The sequence below is a fragment of the Rattus norvegicus genome, chromosome 2 (genome assembly GCF_036323735.1).
Source record: "Rattus norvegicus strain BN/NHsdMcwi chromosome 2, GRCr8, whole genome shotgun sequence".
Taxonomy (NCBI): Eukaryota; Metazoa; Chordata; class Mammalia; order Rodentia; family Muridae; genus Rattus; species Rattus norvegicus.
Window position 1 is genome coordinate 112,058,241 of NC_086020.1, and position 23,097 is coordinate 112,081,337.

A 23,097-nucleotide genomic window follows, 5' to 3' on the forward strand; every position below is an offset into this window, starting at 1 on the left:
TCGAGTCATCCCGAGACTTGAGTGAGGGTCTCCCCACTCCGGGTGTCTTTCAGTACTTTACGAAGAGTTTTGATGTAGTCAAGCCTTAAGCTTTATTGGGCTTGTGGGATGGAGGTAACGATCACCAGGAAACACTCCAAATTGTGCTGTACTTACCGGAAATAACCTGCCCGGTGTCAGACCCTTGAAGTGTGAACCCACACCGGCCACTGGGTTGTCTTGGCTGACACTCCTTTGTTGTCTCACACAGATGGACACTCTGCTGGCCTTGTGGTCACAGAGACACCCCTCCCCCTCACCAAATCAAACCCCAATCCTCCTGCCTCAGCCTTCCGTGGGAGTATCCGTGCTTGGTGCGCTAGTTTGCTTTTCTGTTGCTGTGATTTTGTTTTTCTCTCTAAATGTCCAGTGGCCATTAAAACGAGGCGATGCCCTAAAGTGAGCACTAATTTTGTCTTCACAGATACAGGCTAGTTCCACAGGTTTATTTTCCTGAGCAAATTCATGATGTCATCCGGGCCACCAAATACTTCCTACAGCCAGAAGTCTTAGACAAGTACAAGGTGGACCCTGGAAGAGTCGGCGTTTCTGGAGACAGTGCCGGTGGGAATTTGGCTGCAGCCCTTGGACAGCAGGTAACAACAGCGCTGCCTCAGGGGCCTTATGATAGGAGGGGTGGGGTGAGCGTGCACGGCTGACACCCACGGTCTTCACACATGGTGCTGGGCTACCTGCCGTGTGGCTAGCTAGCGCCCCCATGTGACCATGTCCCGGGACCTTTCTCATCAGGGCTTTTTGAAGCGGGCACTGAGGAGTGTCTGGGAAAATGTTAATGTTCCTCAGGAAGATGTGTGGACATGAAGTAACCCCACTGGCTTAAATTTCAGTTCTTTATGGCTGTTTTCTTAGAGTTTTAAGAGAAATTAAAATACTAAGCCATTTTCTAAAGTTGTATTTATTATTATTATTCGGTCACTTTGTTTTGTTTTTTTTGTTTTTTTGTTTATTTGAAGTAGCACTGGTTTGTCTCAGATTCTTTCTGTAATTTAGATGACCTTGTACTTCTGGTCCTCCTGCCTCTACCTCTCAAGACTTAAAATTATAAACCTGTACTACCATACTCCCAGTTTCTATTCCTCCTCCTCCTCCTTTTTTAAAGATTTACTTATTTATTATATATGAGTACACTGTAGCTGTCTTCAGACACCAGAAGAGGGCATCAGATCCCATTACAGATGGCTGTGAGCCACCATGTGGTTGCCGGGAATTGAACTCAGGTCCTCTGGAAGAGCAGCCAGTGCTGTTAACCGCTGAGCCATCTCTCCAGCCCCTTCTATTACTTGTTTTTGTTTTTGTTTTTTTGTTTGCTTTGAGGTCAGACTAAACTAAAACTTCTGATCCGATTGGCTTAGCCCTCTAGAGTGCTGGGATTGAAGGTGCATACCAACCACTCCGGGCTCATGGGTCTCAAAGACAGAATTTTGGCTTCAAATTGGAGAGCTGTAACCATAGCTAAATCCCGTTGTTCTATGAGCCTTGGGAAGGTGAAGATAATGCCATCCAACTTTCAGTTGAAAGGACGTAGGGAGACCATAATCACAGGGTTATTATGTGCCTCTTACCAGGGGCGGACTTCTAAGTGAGGCTTGTTCCGTTGCTGCGAAACACGCCACCTTCGTTTTAGATGCAGCAGAACTTTAAAGGCTGGGATTACAGTACAGTCCCCTGTGGAGTCACAAGTAAGCTGAGGTTGCTGGCATGGGAAGGCATTTCCCTTCCACTCCAAGCCCACTCTGGGCCTGAGGTCCCTGCTTGTCTGGTCCAGCACAGAGGCTAAGGTCCCAGCTTGTCACCGAGCACCTGTAAACCCTGGAGTCCCACCATCCCTGCGTGCTCTGTTCCTACCCTTCCCTAGAAGAGGAAGATTGATGACTTTTTTTTCCCTATTCCAGAAGTCATTACCATTTGACATAGGGAGTAAAAGATTAAATGCGCCCACACTTTACTCATAGGAAATATGCAACAAGCCGTGTATGTGCAAAGGATAAAGACAAGTAGAGCGCTGTTGGGGGTTTAGAGACATCAGAGGTCATATAACAGTGAATTCATTCGAATCTAGGAGTCACAAACAGTAGCCATTCCTTAGGCTGTCCAGTTAGCCTGGGAGTGGGGGGTAGGGTGGAGGGGTGGGGGATGAGGGGGTTGGGGAACGTCTGTTCGTTTAAAGCATTCTGTAAAAGGATCCACACAAAATGCAACAATATGTTTCTTCTATTCTAGTTTACCTACGTTGAAAGCCTGAAGAATAAGCTCAAACTACAGGCTTTGATCTACCCGGTCCTGCAGGCTTTGGACTTCAACACACCCTCTTATCAGCAGAGCATGAATACTCCCATCCTGCCTCGCCACGTCATGGTGAGGTACTGGGTAGACTACTTCAAGGGCAACTATGACTTTGTAGAGGCAATGATTGTGAACAATCACACTTCACTTGATGTAGAAAGGGCTGCAGCCCTCAGGGCCCGTCTGGACTGGACATCCCTGTTGCCCTCATCCATCAAAAAGAACTACAAGCCTGTCTTACAGACCATAGGGGACGCCAGAATCGTCAAGGAGATCCCCCAGCTGCTGGACGCCGCTGCTTCCCCGCTCATCGCAGAGCAGGAAGTGCTTCAGGCCCTCCCGAAGACCTACATCCTCACGTGCGAGCATGATGTCCTGCGTGACGACGGGATCATGTACGCCAAGCGCCTGGAGAGTGCGGGTGTGAACGTGACCTTGGACCACTTTGAGGACGGCTTCCATGGCTGTATGATTTTCACAAGCTGGCCGACCAACTTCTCTGTAGGAATCCGGACTAGGGATAGTTACTTCAAATGGCTGGATCAAAACCTGTGATGGAGGAAACTCCTCAGACGCACGAAGCACTTGACCTCCGTTTGCTTTGGAAAAACCTGCGCTTTTCAACCATCTGCACCTTTTCCTCGTTTCACATTAGTACTGATATCTGTACCCTACAGACCTTATAATTATTTACAAAGTGACTCTTGACTAACGCAGTGAAAAAACATCTGAACCTGGTTTCCCAAATGCTAGGAATGGCCCCAGTTTGAGGAGCTAGAAATAGCCTTAGGTCCTGCCTCTAGTGTGTTCTTTCCAGAAGTTTTTACAGCTGTGGGTGAGGCAGTAAATTCTGAGGAACAAAAACAACAGCAGCAACAGGACCATGTTCTGCAGTTTGCTCTGGTTGACATGGGCTGCAGAGCAGAGCCTAGTGGACACTCTTGAGGGCAGCCCCTGGCAATGCATGTCCTCCGTCTCCCGGGGTGGTTGTGTGTCCTGTGGGAATTTTGACAGGATTTCTAGCAAGACAGATTTCTTCTCAAAAGCTTTCCTTCGGGAGTATTACTCTTCTGAGCTAGATGCTATAAATTCAGTGAAACTAAAAGAATACTTGAAAGTTAGTTTGTACTGCTATTCTCAGAAAACGTGAGGCTGCGTGTACTGGTTATTTCCTTGGGAAAATCTTTTGGGAACAAACGTATTTAACTGTAGAGTAAGTTTCCTATTGTGAAATAAGTAAAGGTAGAAAAATAACAGCCTGTTGTTACTTAAGAATACTCCTGGCATAAATTACTAAAAGTGGTGTGTGTATATATTTGGGATAGTAAGGAAATAAATTATGTTTAATAATAACTTAAAATTATGAGAAATGCCCATAGAAGGCTTTGTCCATTTTTTGGCAGAAGGCCTAGTGCATTGAAAACTCAACCCTTTTCAGTTGAGTGAAAAATGGGACTATTTTGGTATAGTGGTCGTTTATTTTTTAAGTTATTTAATGTTAATATATATATAGCTAAACAGGATTTTTCTGAAAAACATTATAAAAATTTTAAGATAAAAGGTATTTTAAAAAGACAACTACCATAAAGTTATATCCACATGTAATTTTGAGAGGAGATAGATAGTAATAGTAGTACCACGTGTAAGGATCAAATACTTTGATATTTATCTGCACATGCAAATTAAAATAATTAGAAACTTTTTACCTAGTAAGTCATGTTGTCCTAGGTACATGATGCTGGTTGGTTCTCCTTAATCTAAAATCTTGAGTCAGGTCTTATGATACAAGTAGAAAATTCCAGCGAGTGTTTATTTTGTATATAAGATTATTAAACCTATTGTGTGAAGCTACCCTCAGGCTATCAGATGTATAAAAAGCACAAATGAATGTCTCAATTAGATTTGGGTTCCATCCTCGAGATATTTTATTATGTATATGCAGATATTCCACCATCTAGAAAAATTAAAACCCTGGGTACTCTGGACCCCAGCTCTTCAGATGAGGGTTAGCCAACCTGTAATTTAAGAGCTTAGGTAAGACTCACCTGCTCGTCTCTGCCCACGATGGCCAGGGGAATCCTCTGGGTGAAGGGCAGATGTTAGCACTGCCTGTTTCTCTTATCTCTCCTTCCATTCCTGTCCTGACGGTCTAACTGCCAAGCCTTACCTTCGTACAAGGTCTTCACTGCCAGTGTGGGCACCTTGGGCATATTAAGGGATTCCAGATTAGATCTGAGTTGAGCACCCTGCCCTTCTTCCTATCACTCCAGCTTCTGCTGAGAATCCATGCCTCTTTAAGGGACTGTACAGAGAACACTCAAAGACATGATCCAGTTCGTCATGAAGAGAGCAGGACCTTTCCACTCCATGAAGGGTGTGGTTTCCTGTTTCCAGTTTCCAGCAACAAGATAACAAGTAAAAATTTGCACACCTACTTTTCTTTTATCATAAAAGCTACTAGCACCTTGATGTACAAAACAAATGTAACTGTGTGTGCACATGTGTACGTGTGTGTATGTGCAGTGTCTGCATAAGAAAAGGACTGCACAGGCTACCTTGCTGATTTGTGCTATGTGTGTATAGAAATATTGGCACAGGCTACCTTGCTGATGTGCCCACATCACTGGTCTCCCTTTTATCTAAAATCTGACAGTAGAATAACTTGATCTTTGAGGCCTCTTCCAATGTTAGTCTTTTCTAAGGTAATTTTTAGTAGGTCATAATTTGGTATACACTAATACTCATCTATGAAGACTGACTTTGCTTATAAATTTTTTTAAATTGGCCATATAGCATTAATGCCGCCACAGAGTTACCATTGTTCACTATAATTTAGGATATAATTTGATGCCCATCTTCAGCCGAGGTTGTTATGGGGGGAGAGGGGGAGATCACAGAGTGTTTTTTAAACCTGATATTTTTGTTACTATTTGAGTGACAGCCATCTTTTCAGGGTGCTGGGCATGGAACCCAGGCCTTAGATGCTTGGCAAGTGCTTTATCCCTGAGCTACACCTGAAGCTCTATTGCTGGTCTCTTCCGAGCCATTTAAAGGTCGGCAATGTATATTGACTTTATCTACCTCTGAGAAGGAGGAAAATATAACTATCCAGGGTTTCTCAAAATGGCATTTCCCTTCCCAAACTATGAGCCAAATTCTTCAGAAATCATCAACAGTAAATGATGTCCAATGTCTGAAGAGGTCTCAAAGATGCAAAGAGAACATAGGGTGCAAAGGAGCCACCCACTGCATTTGATGGCATACTTGAGTTTCCTTTCTCTTTAGGGCTTTATTCTTAGAGATATGTTACGCTCCACAGCAGGCTAACAGCAGATCTCTTCAGTCTACGACAGCTTGGCCTCGCTTCCCTGTGTTATGGAAAGGTCACACTGTGGAATACTGAAGGAAAATCTTGAGGTACTGCAGAGTACAGTGAAGCAGGAATCCTCTTGGTGTCCATTTGCAAGGACTCACAGACTCACAGACTTACAGAATGATGCCGAATGGAATGTTTTGTGCATGACCTTTCAACCTTTGACTTTTGCCAATTCTCCGCTGCAAGGGGAAAGGCAGATTTTATGAAGAGTTTTAGGAATTAAATACATTTTATAGAATGAAAACCCAGTATGGTACTGGGGAAGTTTATTTATGCTTGCAGTCTTGTTTGGAAATAAAACGGGTCCATCTGGAAGCTTGCCTCCGGCCCTTCCCTTGCCTACACTGTCTGGTTCCAACGGGAACCACTGACCCCTTTCTTTCTTTGTATCCAGGTCACAGCCCAACTCTTCTTCCCCTAGATAAACTGTAATTTTGTCACAGACAGGTGATTTGTGACCTTCCGGATGATACTAATTTCCGCTGTCCAAGCGAAGCCTTCTGTGGACAGACTCTGGAGTCCCATGTCTGTCCTCAGTGCTGATATTAGAAAAGATGAGTGGGCTCGAACCACTCATGGTATCAGTATTAATAGTGAAAACAAATTCTAAAGCCGGTCATGTTTCCCCAATGTGTTATGGTAAGTTCATATCACTCACTCAGTCCATTATCAAGGTAGAGCATGGCAGCACCCGGGTAGGCATGGTACAGGAGGAGCTGAGAGCTCTATGTCTTCATCTGAAGGCTGCTAGAATACTGCCTTCCAGACAGCTAGGAGTCTCAGTCACTGTTCTGTTGCTGGGAAGAACCATGACCAAGGCAACTGTTGCAAGACAAAGTAACTGGGGGCCTGCTTGCTGTCTCAGCGGTTTGGTCCGTTATCAGCATGATACATTCCACTCTCTGGCCCCCATAGGCTTGTAGCCATACTGTGAAAATGCATTCAACCCACCTTCAGAAAGCCCCTGTAGTCCCACAGTCTCAACGCTGTTTCAAAGCCCAAAGTCTCTCTGAACTCACAGCAATCTCTTAACTGAAACCCCCTGTAAAATCAACATAAAAAAAGCAGACCACATGATTCCAACATAGGGCACAGGATATACATTACCACTCCCAAAGGGATGGAAAGCAGCATAGTGAGGAAATGCTAGACCAAAGAAAGGCTGCAAGCCAGCTGAACAATCTTCAAATTCTGTGTTCACGTCTGATATCAAAGCGCTCTTCAGGTGGAAAACCCCTTTAAGCCTTGCTGACAACACACACTTCTCTCTCCTGGGCTGGTTCCACACCTTGTTTACAGCTCTCCTTGTCAGCTGTCCCGTGGCTATGGCATCTCCATCATCTTGGGGTTTCCACTGAAGTCCAGGCTTTACCTTCATGCTTCACACATAGACTCTCTGGGCCTCCATGCAGAGATAGCTCTGACATACGTCTGGCCTCAGCAGCTTTCTTTAGGTGGAGAGGGAGATTTCATAACATCTGTGATAGCTTGTAAATGCTTGGCCCAGGGAGTGGCACTATTTGGAGGTGTGGCCTGGTTGGAGTAGGTGTGTCACTGTGGGCATGGGCTTTGAGACCCTTATCCTAGCTGCCTGGAAGCTAGTTTTCTCCTACCTGCCTTCAGATGAAGATGCAGAACTCTCAGCTCCTACTGCACCATGCCTGCCTGGATGCTGCCATGCTCCACCTTGATGATAATGGACTGAATCTCTGAACCTGTAAGCCAGCCCCAATTAAATGTTGTCCTCATGAGACTTGCCTTGGTCATGGTGTCTGATCACAGAAGTAAAACCCTAACTAAGACACTCTCTTCCTTCTATCTTTGACTCCAAAGCCAGAACCACATGGGCTAAGTTGCCAAATTCTGCTGCTTGCTGGAGTTGGACTTGGCCCCCTTGTTCAGTTCCCTCGGCATCAGCTTTCCTCCCTGACATCACCACTCTCTCTAACCTATTTCATATCAGCCTTTTCTTTAAATCTTTGTGTGTGTGTGTGTGTGTGTGTGTGTGTGTGTGTGTGTGTGTCTGTCCACTGAACTTATCTCTTTTATGCTTTTTGGTGCTCCTTTTCTCAAACTATACATTTTTTTTTTTATTTCTCATTGTCCAGCTTGCTCCTTTTCATTAGAGATCTGTATAATCCTGGCCACTAAAAACTACACAACATAATCAATACTAGAGTATCTTGAAATCTCCTCTGCCAGTGCCATTGATTGAAAACTCTCTAGTATAGCCTCAGATTCTGTGGTGGTGGCAGAACAAGGGGAAAAAAAAGCCATATTCTTCCCAAAATATCACAAGAATAACTCTCTAAACAAATTACTAACATTCTTTCCCTATGACACCTCTTGATCTGGGCTGCCATGATATCTACATTTCTCTGAGCACCACAGTCTTCCACACTCCTCTTGGGATGACCCATTGAAAGTGTTCAAGTGCCTGTCTAGCCCCAAATCCCAAAGTCTATATTTCTAGAACAAACAGCATGATCAGGCATGTCACAGTAACACCCCACTTCTGTTACCAACTCCTGTTTCAGTCACTGTTCTATTGCTCTGAAGAGACACCATGACCAAAGCAACTGTGACAAGATAAAGTAATTGAGTGCTTACTTGCAGTTTCAGAGGTTTAGTTCATTATCATCATATTGGGGAGCATGGCTGGAGGCACACAGGTGCTAGAGCAGTAGCTAAGAGGTATATTCTGATCCATAGACAAGACAGACAGACAGACTGACTGACTGACTCTGGGCTTGACATCGGCTTTTGAAACATCTAAACCCACCCCCAGAGACACACTTCCTCCAACAAACCACACCTCTTAATCCTAATCCTTTTACATAGTGCCCTGCCTGGTAACCAAATATAGAGCTTATGGAAGCTAATCTTATTCAATCTACAACAAATATAGGAATTGAGGAAGTCTCTCTGGACTGATCGGTCTATATTGGTATCTGTGGTGGTTTGAGTAGGAATGGCCCCATACACTCACGTGTTTGAATACTTGGTTTACAGTATGGCCTTGTTAGAGTAGGTGTGGCTTTGTTGGAGGAAGTGTATCCCTAGGGAGTGCCTTTTGAGGTCTCAGAATCTCAAAGGCTGTTTCTCTGCCTGCTGACTGCAGATCCAGATGTAGAACTCTCAGTTCTTTTTTTTTTTTTTTTCATCTTTGTTTATTTAGTGTGTGTAAGGCCTGCACGCCACGGTGAGCGCATAAAGGACTCAGTTCTTCCGGTTCTGGCTGGCACCAGGCTGGCTCCTGGGAGGAGGTGCCCACACTCACACTACAGCTTCTTGTTTTTGCTCAGCCTCTTGTGACGCCAGATGTTCTGTTTGCGAAGCAGTCGCCAGTACTCTCGGGACTCCAGTACTAGTTCCTCTAGCTTTTTGGGGGGACCCAGGTCCACCTGGAACAGCCATGTCGGGTACTCGGAGTCTGACTTCAGGGCCACCTACTGGCCTTCCTTGTAGATGTTGACCTCCATGGCATGTGTGGTGAACTGAGAGGGGTCTGTGCACACTTCGGGGTCCTTCAGGGCCTCAGCGGCCATGCCACCCTTGCCACCCTTGCTGACTGACTTCTTGGCATATTCCCGGATAAAGATTCTCCAGGTCTCCCGGGGACCCGGAGCGCCCGGGGATGCCAGCGGGCCCACACCCGGGTTGCCCCGAGGAGACTGGCGGCCTCCATGATGCTCGCCGGCCGCTCACACGTGCATGAACTCTCAGTTCTTTCTCCAGCACCAAGCCTGCCTGCCTGCCTGCTGCATGTTTCCTGCCATGATGGTAATGGGCTAGACCTCTCAAACTCTAAGCCAGCCCCATTAAATATTTTTCTTTATATGAGTTACCATGGTTATAGTGCCTCTTCACTGTAATAAAACTCTAGCTAGGACCATATCAAATGGTCACATACCACTTGACACATACCTGTAATACCAGCCTTCACTGTGCAGGGGGGTAAGGCAGGAAGATCGTGGGTTTGAGACCTTGGCACATGTAAGAAAAGGATGAGACATAGTTTCATATAGCCCTGGCTGGTTTCAATGTTGCTTTGTGGCTGAGGACAACCTTGAACTTCTTAGTCCTTATTCTTCCACCTCCTCAGGCTGGAATTATAGTTGTGTGTCACCACGCCCAGTTTCCACAGCTAACTTTCAAAAAATGTTTGCTGCAGAAAAATACTCCTCTCCCCAAAATTCATTTTTTTAAGAATTATATAATTATTCTCTGTGCTTCTAACAAGTTCGTGTCAAATACAGTTAAGGCAGGGTGATGTGAGGGTCAGATGTACAAGGGCATCCTTGACTACACAGCAAGTTCATGCCTAGTTTTGGCTACTGAGGTTCTGTTGAAAAGAGAGAAGAGACTTATCTACAAACAAAATATTTTATAAATAAATAAAAATACTGACTGTGCATTTAAAACAAACGTCCTTTTGCTCTTCACAGTGTTAGGGTCAGTCTCAGGCCTCAGGTATCCTCAACAGGAGCTACATCCCAGGCCCTCAGGGTGCTAACCCATGGCCTACGAATGATCTGACAATCTTCCTTGGAAAGCCTTAGAGTATGAGGGATGTAAGAGCAAGTGTTGCGATAAATCTTCCACCACACGAGGATCAGACACATACTCAGCTCCTGGGTTAGCCTGGGTCTCACAGCACAGTGCTGCTCAGTTGCTATCTCTCTCACCTTTGCTTGTTCTACACAGCCCTGCTGCAACTGTTATCGCTTACCCACTGCTACACTGTAGCTGCCTTCAGACACACCAGAAGATCACATCGGATCCTATTACAGATAGTTGGGAGCCGCCATGTGGTTTCATGGATTTGAACTCAGGTCCTCTGGAAGAGCAGTCAGTGCTCTTAACCACTGAGCCATCTCTCCAGCACCTCCACCCCCACCTGAATTTTTAAAGTTTTCTATATTTACACAGAAAACCTCTCTCTCTCTCTCTCTCTCTCTCTCTCTCTCTCTCTCTCTCTCTCTCTCTCATGATCATGGTGGCACACATTTTTAATTCCAACAGAGGTAGGTGGACCTCTGTGAATTCAAAGCCAGCATAGACCACTATGTAGCAAGTTCCAGAGCAACCAGGACTACATAGTGATTTAAGACCCTGTCTCAAAACAAAACGTGGGTCACAAGTATTGAACTGAGGCTGTCAAGTTTGGCACCAAGTGAATATACCCAATGGTCCAGCTTGCCGCTTCCTCCCCTTTTAAAATTAATTTCTTAATAGGTGTTTAAATATCCTAGGCTGCTCCCAAACTCGTTGTGTAGCTGAGTGTCAGGTGCAGCATGGTTGCGAGACAACTGATGCTTGGCAGTTGAGGGTCACTCTGAACCTCTGATCCTCTTGTTTCTGCTGGGATTACAGTGGTGATCCATTTTACCCAGCATTGTTTGCATTGTTAAGATCAAAACCCCTTCTTTTTTCTCCTCCTCCTCCTCTTCCCCCCTCCTCCCCCTCTCCTCCTCCTCTTCCTTCCCCCTTCCCCTCCTCTTCCTCCTAATCTGGCCGCAAACTCCCTGCGAGGTTGAAGATCAGGTTGAGTGTGTGAATCTCCCGCTCCACCTTCTCAGTGTTGGGATTACAGGTGTGCGCCATCATGCCAGGTTTACATAGCTTCCTGTGTGCCAAGCAAGTACTCAACCAAGTTAACCGGGTCCCTCTCTCCCTTGTTGTTGTATAAGACAGGGTTTCACTTTGCGTCCCATACTAACTCAGATGCACTATGCTGTAGCGCTCCCCATAAGCCTCCTGCCTGAGCCTCTAAGGTGCTGTCGTTTAGGTGTGTCCTATCATTCTTGGTTTATGGGACTTTTTTTGGCAGGTGTTTTTCTTTCTACCCAGTGCCTAAAATCTTATTTCGTGAAAACGAAACAAAACACTGAAGTCCACAATAGATGTATAAAAGATTTAAAAAGAAAGAAAGAAAGAAAGAAAGAAAGAAAGAAGAAAAATGTGTCCAGCAGGTGCCAGCAGAGGGCGCCCGTGAAAGTCAGTGACGCTAGCCACCTCACACGTATGCTGTTTTCCTCAAAATTGAAAAGAAAACATTTTCTTTTATTTACAAACGATGATCAAGAAGCAGTGTCATATTTTGTCACAGAACAAGTTAAATTATGTATGGTTTTGCAGTAGAGGGAAATTTTTGAATTCTCCTGACTACCTGAAAGAAAATGAGTTTTCCAAACACGACAACCAGGACTCACCCTGGTCCTTTGTCAAATCCTGACTCATCCCTCTGCCCACCACAGGGTTTCAGCTTTTTAAATTTTATATTATTTCTGTGGTTTTATTCAGGGTAGATATATTTGCTATCCACTTTGGGGGAAATGGCGTTCTGTGTTTCGAAGGCCTGTTCATTGTAGTGGGAGAGAACAGGACCTTCCTGGCTTTGTTGTGCTGTTGGAAGACCCCGTGCACTGCATCGTGCTTCCTCTGATGTGAAGGAACCACCTCAGAAAATATCAAGTGACAAGAGGCTGCGTGGCCTTCCCAAGTCAAAACACCATGTCCATCCCAGCAAAGCTCAGCAGACACATCTGTGAGATGGCCACAAAACAACAAACAAACAAAAACAAAAAACAAAAACAAAAACAAAAACAAAAACAGATATAGTATGTTCAGGATTAAAGGGAAAACTTTGGATCTTGGCTCACATGGTACAGAGGATACAGCAGGAACTAAAAGGTGAGAAGGAGGTCTTAGTTCTAGTTCTGCAGGTCAAAGGTGAGTCTGGACCAATGGCCTCAGTCTTACCTGGACCTTGCTGGGCAAGACACAGCTTTGTCAACCATGGACTCAGAAGCTATGGAGCCAGCATGTGGGTACTGAAAGCCACACCAGGGTCCTCGAGGAGAATAGCCAGTGCTCTCTCAACCAGTGAGTCATCTCCAGCACCCCCTCCCCCCAACACACACCCCAAGCCAGTATTTCTAAAATGTCACCCTGCATATGGGAGTCAGTCCTGCATCTAGTCGGGATGCAGATTCCTATTCAGAAGGTCAAGGTAGCCCAGAGGTTTTCTTCTCTGGAAAGGCAAGCCTGGTGTTGAGCATCAGCAGAGCAAGGGATGTATACAACCGATGTTCAGGAGAGAGTGGCAAAAGATAGGAAGCAATTTTCGGAGAGATTACCTGTGGCTTGTTAATGTTTTTGTGGTGGAAAGGAAGAGTAAATTGTATTTTTTTTAAATAGGAAAAGCAAATATACAACTCAGAATGGATTTGAGGCAAATTGTGCCACAGTAGATTTTCTCTGACTGTCTAAGCAAAGTTTTAAAACACAAACAACAATAATAAAAAATGTTTCTGCTATAAGGTCAGCACACCAAAAAATGATGTAGGTCAGGGGTGTGGCTCAGTGATAGACAGCTTATCTAACATACGTGAAGCCTGAGTTTGTTGGATCCCGAGCACCCCAGGGATCAAGTGTGATAATGAACACCTCTAATCCAAGTGCTTGGGGGAGTATAGACAGGGGGATTAGAAGTCCAAGGTCGTACAATGAGTTCATGGCCAGCCCTGTGTACCTGAGATTCAGTCTCAGAAACAAATAGGCTAGTAGTATATTTTTAGTTACTGTTTTCATCCATCTGAGCCAAGATAATGGACATAGATATTGTACCAGAACTACACTTATTATTTCTGCTAAGTGCCATTGAAATTGAAGAGCAATTGCTCCTGCAGTAGAAGAGAGCTAGTTTGCCTGTGTGAAACAGAACAACATCTATTTGCTTTCAGTATATTACTGTCCCGCAAAAAACACCAGGCACGAGATTTAGCCTCCAGACCCTACACACTCAATGTCCTCCTTCCAGACCAATCACGACCCTTCTTTGCTTGGCTATGGACCAGAAGGTCTGACCAATGCAGATGACATGAGGGTCTCTGTTGATTCTAGTTCAGGAGTTGGGAGGCCTAGGCAGAAGGATGAAGTCAAAGAGATCACACCTGGCTGGTTCCTCTGACGCTGACCCATGAAGGGACATGGCTGATGTCAAGAATGAGGAACTAATTCTCTCTCTGCTTACTAGGCCCTGGATGAGAGCTCCCTGTGAATACTAAACCCAGCACTGGCTCTGTGTGTGTGTGTGTGTGTGTGTGTGTGTGTGTGTGTGTGTGTGTGTGCGCGCGTGCACGCGTGTGTTTGGTTTTATTGGTTTTTGTCTACTTGACACAAGTGATTTAGGAAGAGGGAAACTCGATTGTGACAACTCAGATTGACTTATAGGTAAGTCTGGTGTGCATTTTTTAATATTACTGTTAATATGGGAGGACCCCGGCCACTGTGGGCAATGCCATCCACGGGCAGGTGGTCCTGGCCTATATAAGGAAGTACACTGAGCAAGCCAGAGAGAACAAACCAAAGATCATCTTTCCTCTAGTTCTAGCCTTGACTTCCCTCAGTGTCCGACTATGATCTTGACAATGATGGTGGGTATTGTCAACTGGTCAGAATCTAGATTCCCCCTAGATGACAAACTCCTGGGTGTGCCTGAGTGTCTTTTTAGATTAAGTTAATTGAGTGGGAAGGCTAGCCTTTCATGGCAGTCTCATGGTCTGACTCCCCAACGGAAGACAAATGAAAAAACAAGCAAGCACCAGCCGTTCATCTCTCTCAGCTCCCTGTCCACGGATACAATGTGAGCAGATACCCTACACATCTGCTGCTGTGACTTCTCCACCAGGCTGGACTGAGCCCCCAAACTCTGAGCTATGATAGGCCATCCTTCCTTAAGTTAATTTTGCCAGTCAAGGAGAAGAACAGAGTTTGTTGAGAAAACACAGAAAAAGGAGGCCTGGAACAAACACGGGCTGGGAGGAAGGGAATGGTATAGAAGCAGGAGACGAAGTTTACCACCAGATAGAGTTCCCTACTTCAAGACTTACCTGGGGTTTAGCCCTATTATCCACATACATTCTACGATTCCGCCCCAAGTTGGTTGCTAGGATTGAGACTCTAGACAGGCTTGTTACAGCCAAGCTTGGATTATTTCTTCCAGTTCTGCTGAGTGGGAGTTGAATAACAAGATAATGCAATGAACAATGTTCTATCTGCCCTCACGGTCAACGTTTGTTCTTTTCACTGGGCCCATAATAAATTTGTGTCCCAAACAGCACATGAAGTTCCACGTAGCCAAATTAAAGTGACCTCTAAGCCCCAATGACGCGGCTGCTTTTATTTATGTTTTTCCAGTTCTGAAATTGGCATGATGTAATAGAGGGAAATTGCTGTAAACCAAAGGGAACATGGTCGCTGTGGATGGAGTGATGTGCCCTCCTTCCTCCTTGGCTTGGCTGACATGATCGGTACATCAGAGACAAAAGAAGTTGTATGATTCGTTAATTTCAAAACGTAAGATAGAGGAGCTCGTCAAACACTGATGTCACAGTGTGTGGTTTAGCTTTCATTTAAGATTGTAGATACATTTCAATGACATTAAAAGCCACCAGATGCACATCCTTGTGCTGGACTAATGGCATACTCACAATCCCAGCATGCTGAATGTAGAGGCAGGAGGACCACAAGCTCAAGGCCACCTTTCCCTACATATGAAATTCAAACACATCCAGACCCAGTCTCAAAACCAAAACCAAAAACAGTACTCTGGATCATTTCCTATTTCTAAACTGTTTTCTAAGTTTCCTGGAGTTCTAAGGGCAAAACAATATTTGTAAAAAGAAAATACTGCAGAAAATCTAGAGGGAAACACTAGCAACAGGTAACAGGATATACCGAACACTCATATTTGTGATGACTACATCACAAATATTTCCCCAATAATCTTTAATCTTTTGTGATTTATGAGTCAGGAAATTGATAAATTAATTAGTTTACTCACAGGCACATATGTTTGAATCTTGGCTCTTCAGAGAAGTTGGAATATATTCTTTGTCTGTATAAATGTATTTTAAGATATGTATATGTTTATTTTAAAATTTTAATTTTGGTTCATTGCGTGGTTAAGTGTAAGCATGCAGCACTTGTGTTTGGGTGTCCAGAGAGGCCAGAGGAGGCCATTAGGTCACTTGGTGTCTTAGTTAGGGTTTGCACTGCTGTGAAGAGACACCATGACCATGGCGACTCTTATAAAGGACAACATTTCTTTCATTTTCTTTCTTTCTCCTCATTCATTCATTCATTCATTCATTCATTCATTCAGTTATTCATTCACTTTGCATCCCAATTGCAGACCCTCTCTTCCCAATCCTCCCTCACATGACCCCTGCTCCCACCCCTTTCCTTCAACTCTGAGATGGAGGAGGTCCCTCCTGGGTATCAACCCTCCCCAGCACCTCAAGTCACTGCAGGACCATGTGCATCCTCTCCCACTGAGGCCACACCAGACAGCCCATTTAGGGGAACAGATTAGAGACAGCCCTGCTCCAGTTTGTGAGGGACCCACATGAGGACCAAGCTGCAGTCTGCTACATATGTGCAGGGGTTGGGCATCTGGGTCCAGCCTATGTTTGCTATTTGGTTGTTGGTTCAGTCTCTGGGAGTCCCCAAGGGTTCAGGTTAATTGGCTCTGTTGGTCTTCTTGTGGAGTCCCTATCCCCTCTGAGTTCCTCAATCCTTCCCCCAACTCTTCCACAAGACTTCCCTAGCTCCATCTAATGTTCAGCTCTGGGTCTCTGCCTCTGTTTCTATTGGCATCTGGGTGGAGCCTCTCAGAGGACAGTTGCAATAGGCTCCTGTTTGCAAGCATAATAGTATCATTAATAGCATCAGGGATTGGTTCTTACCCACAGGATGGACAAGTTGGGCCAGTCATTGGTTGGCTATTCCTTCAGTCTCTGCTCTGTCTTTGACCCTACACTTCTTGGAGGCAGTACAAATTTGGGGTGGAAGGTTTTGTGGGTGAGGTGGTGCACTTATCCCTCCACTGGGAGTCCTGCCGGACCACAGGAGGCAGCCACTTGAGGATCCATATCCCTCACTGCTGGAAGTCTCAGCTAGACTCACCCTCATAGACACCCTGGAGCCTTCCCCATCCCTGGTCTCTGTCACAGGACATAGAGATGCACTCCTCCCCTCCCCATCCCCACCCAGGTCCAGCCAATTTCCATCTCTCCCCATCCCAGTTCCCTCCCTCTGTCCACCTCCAATGTCTATTTCCCCTTCTGAATGGGAGTCAAGCATCCTCCCTTGGGTCTTCCTTGCTTTTTTGGCTTCTTGGGTCTGTGGATTGTAGTATGGTTATTTTGCACTTTGTGGATAATATTCCCTTATAAGTGTGTGGGGTGGTGGACCATGAAAGGAAGCATGGTAAGGTCCAGCTAGGCCTTGAAGCCCCGGAGACCCAGAGGAGATGGTAGGAGTTTCACCTGCTCCTAACTCCAGGCCCCTGTCATATAGCCACAGCCCCTTATGCCCCCCATAGGTCACATTAATGAGGCATCTCAGGTCAAGCCAATAGGAAGCATCTGCTGTCAAATCCAACCCACCCTGAAACTGTATATAAGATTCTACCTAGGAGGAATAAAGTTGTGCGAGAATTACTCTGTTGTCTGTGAGCATCTGCAAACAAGAACTGTAACACTGCCTGGGAAAAGACTCTATGAGATAACCTATCACACCAAGGGAAAAGACTCTATTAGATAACCTATCACACCAAGGTTTCTGAAACCAGCCAGCTGTTACATCAGGCTCACTTCCAAGCCTTTGATACACTCTTTTCTGGTAATAGATCATCCCCCACCCCCCAACCCCTGACTTCCCTGTTAGCACAGTTAACACACATTACACTTAGTAGTGCAAAGAGATTCAGGAACTAAAAGCAATTTGTTCAACTACTTTTTAAAAATTATTTTTAACTTACTGTGTGTGTGTGTGTGTGTGTGTGTGTGTATGTGTGTGTGTGTTTGTGCTCACACACATGTGCACACATGTGTATGTACCATGGATGGAAGTGTGCTTTTGGAAACCAGAAGAGGGTGTTAGAACTCCTTGAATTGTAAATACAGGCAGTTGTGAGCTCCTGATTGACGTGTGTGCTGGGACCTGAACTCAGAGCAGAAAGAGGTCTTAACCACCGAGTCATTCCCTAGACCCCTGTAACCTCAGCACAGCTAACGGAAGGAGGATGTAGAGTTTGAAGCCAGATTGGGCTATGTAAGTAAGACCCAGCCTTTAAGTCCCCTTCCCCTACACATGAAAAGAATACATGTTTACATTTAAAGTTTTAGATTGGTTGGCAACAGCATTTCCAGTCACCATTAGCTTTTTATATTGTATTATATACATTCCATATACTGTATAACATTAATATTTTGGATCCTGCATTCATATGTGTAATAATTTGCATGTAACTTGCATACAAGGTATATGAATTTTTTATTATTAATTTTTATTTATATAAGTATACTGTAGCTGTCTTCAGACACACCAGAAGAGGGCATCGGATCCCATTAACAGACGATTGTGAACCAGCATGTGGTTGCATGGGAATTGAACTCAGAGCCTCTGGAAGAGTAGTCAGTGCTCTTAACCACTGAGCTGTGTCTCCAGCCCCCAGTATATGACTCTCTTTTTTTGATGTTTTCTTTTGCATTTTTATTAAATTGGGTATGTATTTACATTTCAAATGTTATTCCTTTTCCCGGGTTCCTGTCCATCAGCTCCCTAAACCCTCTACCTCCCCTTCTACATGTGTGTTTCCCTCCATATCCATCCCCATTACAGCTCCCCCAACAATCCCTTACACTGGGGGTCCAACCTTGACAGGACCAAGGGCTTCCCCTTCCACTGGTGCCCCAACAAGGCTATTCTCTGCTACATATGCAGTTGGAGCCCAGGGTCAGTCCAGTCTTTGGGTAGTGGTTTAGTCTCTGGAAGCTCTGGTTGGTTGGCGTTGTTGTTCTTATGGGGTTGAAAGCCTCTTCAGCTCTTTTGGTCCTTTCTCTAATTCCTCCAATGGGGATCCTGCTCTCAGTTCAGTAGTTTGCTGTTGGCATTCGCCTCTGTATTTGACATGTTCTAGCTGTGTCTCTCAGGAGAGATCTACATCCGGTTCCTGTTAGCATGCACTTTTTTTTTTTTTATTAACTTGAGTATTTCTTATATACATTTCGAGTGTTATTCCCTTTCCCGGTTTCTGGGCAAACATACCCTCCCCCCTCCCCTTCTTTATGGGTGTTCCCCTCCCCATCCTCCCCCCCTTGCCGCCCTCCCCCCAACAGTCTAGTTCACTGGGGGTTCAGTCTTAGCAGGACCCAGGGTTTCCCCTTCCACTGGTGCTCTTACTAGGATATGCATTGCTACCTATGAGGTCACAGTCCAGAGTCAGTCCATGTATAGTCTTTAGGTAGTGGCTTAGTCCCTGGAAGCTCTGGTTGCTTGGCATTGTTGTTCATAAGGGGTCTCGAGCCCCTTCAAGCTCTTCCAGTTCTTTCTCTGATTCCTTCAACAGGGATCCTATTCTCAATTCAGTGGTTTGCTGCTGGCATTCACCTCTGTATTTGCTGTATTCTGGCTGTGTCTCTCAGGAGAGATCTACATCCGGTTCCTGTCGGCCTGCACTTCTTTGCTTCATCCATCTTGTCTAATTGGATGGCTGTATATGCATGGGCCACATGGGCAGGCTCTGAATGGGTGTTCCTTCTGTGTCTGTTTTAATCTTTGCCTCTCTCTTCCCTGCCAAGGGTATTCTTGTTCCCCTTTTAAAGAAGGAGTGAAGCATTCACATTTTGATCATCCATCTTGAGTTTCATTTGTTCTAGGCATCTAGGGCAATTCAAGCATTTGGGCTAATAGCCACTTATCAATGAGTGCATACCATGTGTGTTTTTCTGTGATTGGGTTACCTCACTCAGGATGATATTTTCCAGTTCCGACCATTTGCCTACGAATTTCATAAAGTCATTGTTTTTGATAGCTGAGTAATATTCCATTGTGTAGATGTACCACATTTTCTGTATCCATTCCTCTGTTGAAGGGCATCTGGGTTCTTTCCAGCTTCTGGCTATTATAAATAAGGCTAGCATGCACTTTTTAGCCTCATCCTTCTTATCTAGTTTTGGAGGCTGTATATGTATGGGCCACATGTGGGACAGGCTCTGAATGGCCATTTCTTCAGTCACTGCTCTAAATTTTGCCTCTGTATCCCCTCCTGTGGATATTTTTATTCCCATTTTAAGAAGGAGTGAAGCATCCGCATTTTGATCATCCTTCTTGAGTTTCATGTGGCCCGTGCATTGCATCTTGGGTAATTTGAGTGTTTGGTCTAATATCCACTTATCAGTGAGTGCATACCATGTGTATTATTTTGTGATTGGGTTACCTCACTCAGGATGATATTTTCTAGTTCCATTCATTTGCCTATGAATTTCACAAAGTCATTGTTTTTGATAGCTGAGTAGTACTCCATTGTGTAGATGTACCACATTTTCTGTATCCATTCCTCTGTTGAGAGACATCTGAGATCTTTCCAGCTCCTGGCTGTTATAAATAAGGCTGCTATGAACATAGTGGAGCACGTGTCTTTGTTGTATGTGGAAGCATCATTTGGGTATTTGCTCAGGTGTGCTATGACTGGGTCCTCAGGTAGTGCAATGCCCAATTTTCTGAGGAAGCTCCACATGGTTTTCAGAATGGTTATACCAGCTTGCAATCTGACCAACAATAGAGGAGTATTCCTCTTTCTCCACATCCTCACCAGCATCTGTTGTCACCTGAGTTTTTGATCTTAGCCATTCTGACTGGTGTGAGGTAGAATCTCAGGGTTGTTTTGATTTGCATTTCCCTGATGACTAAGGATTTTGAACATCTCTTTAGGTGCTTCTCACCTGTGAATTCTTTGTTTAGCTCTGTACCCCATTTTTTATCTTTATTAACTTGAGTATTTCTTATTTACATTTCAATTGTCATTCCCTTTCCTGGTTTCCGGGCCAACATCTCCCTAACCCCTCCCCCCCAAATGGGTGTTCTCCTCCCCATCCTCCTCCCATTACCGCCCTCCCCACAAGAATCCCATTCACTGGGGGTTCAGTCTTGGCAGGACCAAGGGCTTCCCCTTCCACTGGTGCTCTTACTAGGCTATTCATTGCTATGTATGCAGTTGGAGGGTCAGTCCATGTATAGTCTTTGGGTAGTAGCTTAGTCCCTGGAAGCTCTGGTTGGTTGGCATTGTTGTTCATATGGGGTCTCGAGCCCCTTCAAGCTCTTCCAGTCCTTTCTCTGATTCCTTCAACGGGGGTCCCGTTCTCAGTTCAGTGGTTTGCTGCTGGCATTGCCTATGTATTTGCTGTATTCTAGCTGTGTCTCTCAGGAGAGATCTACATCCGGTTCCTGTCGGCCTGCACTTCTTTGCTTCATCCATCTTATCTAATTGGGTGGTTATATATATTGGCCACATGTGGGGCAGGCTGTGAATGGATGTTCCTTCTGCCTCTGCTTTAAACTTTGCCTCCCTATTCCCTGCCAAGGGTATTCTTGTTCCCCTTTTAAAGAAGGAGTGAGGCATTCGCCTTTTGGTCATCCCTCTTGAGTTTCATTTGTTCTGTGCATCTAGGGCAATTCAAGCATTTGGGCTAATAGCCACTTATCAATGAGTGCATACCATGTGTGTTTTTCTGTGATTGGGTTACCTCACTCACGATGATATTTTCCAGTTCTAACCATTTGCCTATGCATTTCATAAAGTCATTGTTTTTGATAGCTGAGTAATATTCCATTGTGTAGATGTACCACATTTTCTGTATCCATTCCTCTGTTGAAGGGCATCTGGGTTCTTTCTCTGTACCCCATTTTTAATAGGGTTATTTGGCTCTCTGGAGTCTAACTTCTTGAGTTCTTTGTATATTTTGGATATTAGCCCTCTTTCATATGTAGGATTGGTAAAGATCTTATCCCAATCTGCTGGTTGCCATTTTGACCTAATCACAATGTCCTTTGTTTTACAGAAGCTTTGTAATTTTATGAGGTCCCATTTGTTGATTCTTGATCTTAGAGCATAAGTCATTGGTGTTCTGTTCAGGAAATTTTCCCCTGTGCCCATATGTTTGAGACTCTTCCCCACTTTCTCTTTTATTAGATTCAGTGTATCTGGTTTGATGTGGAAGTCCTTGATCCACTTGGACTTAAGCTTTGTACAGGATGATAAGCATGGATCGATCTGCATTCTTCTACATGCTGACCTCCAGTTGAACTAGCACCATTTGTTGAAAATACTATCTTTTTTCGATTGGATGGTTTTGGCTCATTTGTCAAAAATCAAGTGACCATAGGTGTGTGGGTTCATTTCTGGGTCTTCAATTCTATTCCACTGGTCTACCTGCCTGTCTCTGTACCAATACCATACAGTTTTTTTTCACTATTGCTCTGTAATACTGCTTGACCTTAGGGATGGTGATTCCCTCACAGGTTTTTTTATTGTTGAGGATAGTTTTTGCTATCCTGGGTTTTTTGTTATTCCAAATGAATTTGCAAATTGTTCTTTCTAACTCTATGAAGAATTGGATTGGAATTTTGATAGGGATTGCATTGAATCTTTAGATCACTTTTGGTAAAATGGCCATTTTTTACTATATTAATCCTGCCAATCCATGAGCATGGGAGATCTTTCCATCTTCTGAGATCTTCTTCAGTTTCTTTCTTCAGAGGCTTGAAGTTCTTATCGTACAGATCTTTCACTTGCTTGGTTAAAGTCACACCGAGGTTTTTTTTTTTATTATTTATGACTATTATGAAGGGTATCATTTCCCTAATTTCTTCCTCAAACTGTTTATCCTTTGCATAGAGGAAGGCTACTGATTTGTTTGAGTTAATTTTATTCCTAGCCACTTATGAAGTTGTTTATCAGGTTTAGTAGTTCTCTAGTAAACTTTTGGGGCCACTTAAGTATACTATCATATCATCTACAAATAGTGATATTTTGACTTGTTCCTTTCCAATTTGTGTCCCTTTGACCTTTTTTTATTGTCTGATTGCTCTTGCTAGGACTTCAAGAACTATGTTGCATAAGTAGGGAGAGAGTGGGCAGTCGTGTCTAGTCCCTGATTTTAGTGGGATTGCTTCAAGTTTCTCTCCATTTAGTTTAATGTTAGCTACTGGTTTGCTGTATATTGTTTTTTACTATGTGTAGGTATGGGCCTTGAATTCCCAATCTTTCCAGGACTTGTATCATGAAGAGGTGTTGAATTTTGTCAAATGCTTTCTCAGCATCTAATTAGATGTTCATATAGTTTTTTCTTTGAGTTTGTTTATATAGTGAATTACATTGATGGATTTCTGTATATTGAACCATCCCTGCATACCTGGGTTGAAGCCTACTTGATCATGGTGGATGATCATTTTGATGTGTCCTTGGATTTGGTTTGTGAGAATTTTATTGAGTATTTTTGCATTGATATCCATAAGCAAAATTGGTC

The 23,097-nt window shown here is 44.3% G+C and overlaps 1 protein-coding gene and 1 pseudogene across 2 annotated transcripts in view; one reads left to right on the forward strand and one right to left on the reverse strand.

The window, feature by feature from the left end:
- Nceh1 (neutral cholesterol ester hydrolase 1) overlaps nucleotides 1-6,034 on the forward strand; it is a 60,598-nt gene extending 54,564 nt beyond the window's left edge. The window contains exons 4-5 of one of the 2 annotated variants that reach the window (NM_001127524.2): nucleotides 464-635; nucleotides 2,281-3,703. In NM_001127524.2, the coding sequence (NP_001120996.1) occupies nucleotides 464-635; nucleotides 2,281-2,898 (790 nt within the window). In that variant the 3' untranslated portion in view covers nucleotides 2,899-3,703. Of the gene's footprint in view, nucleotides 1-463; nucleotides 636-2,280 lie in introns of both variants that reach the window. The other variant, XM_039101978.2, reaches the window with a different exon arrangement.
- Nucleotides 6,035-8,910: 2,876 nt separating this feature from the next.
- On the reverse strand, nucleotides 8,911-9,640 carry Mrpl54-ps1 (mitochondrial ribosomal protein L54, pseudogene 1; annotated as a pseudogene).
- Between the last annotated feature and the right edge of the window lie 13,457 nt (nucleotides 9,641-23,097).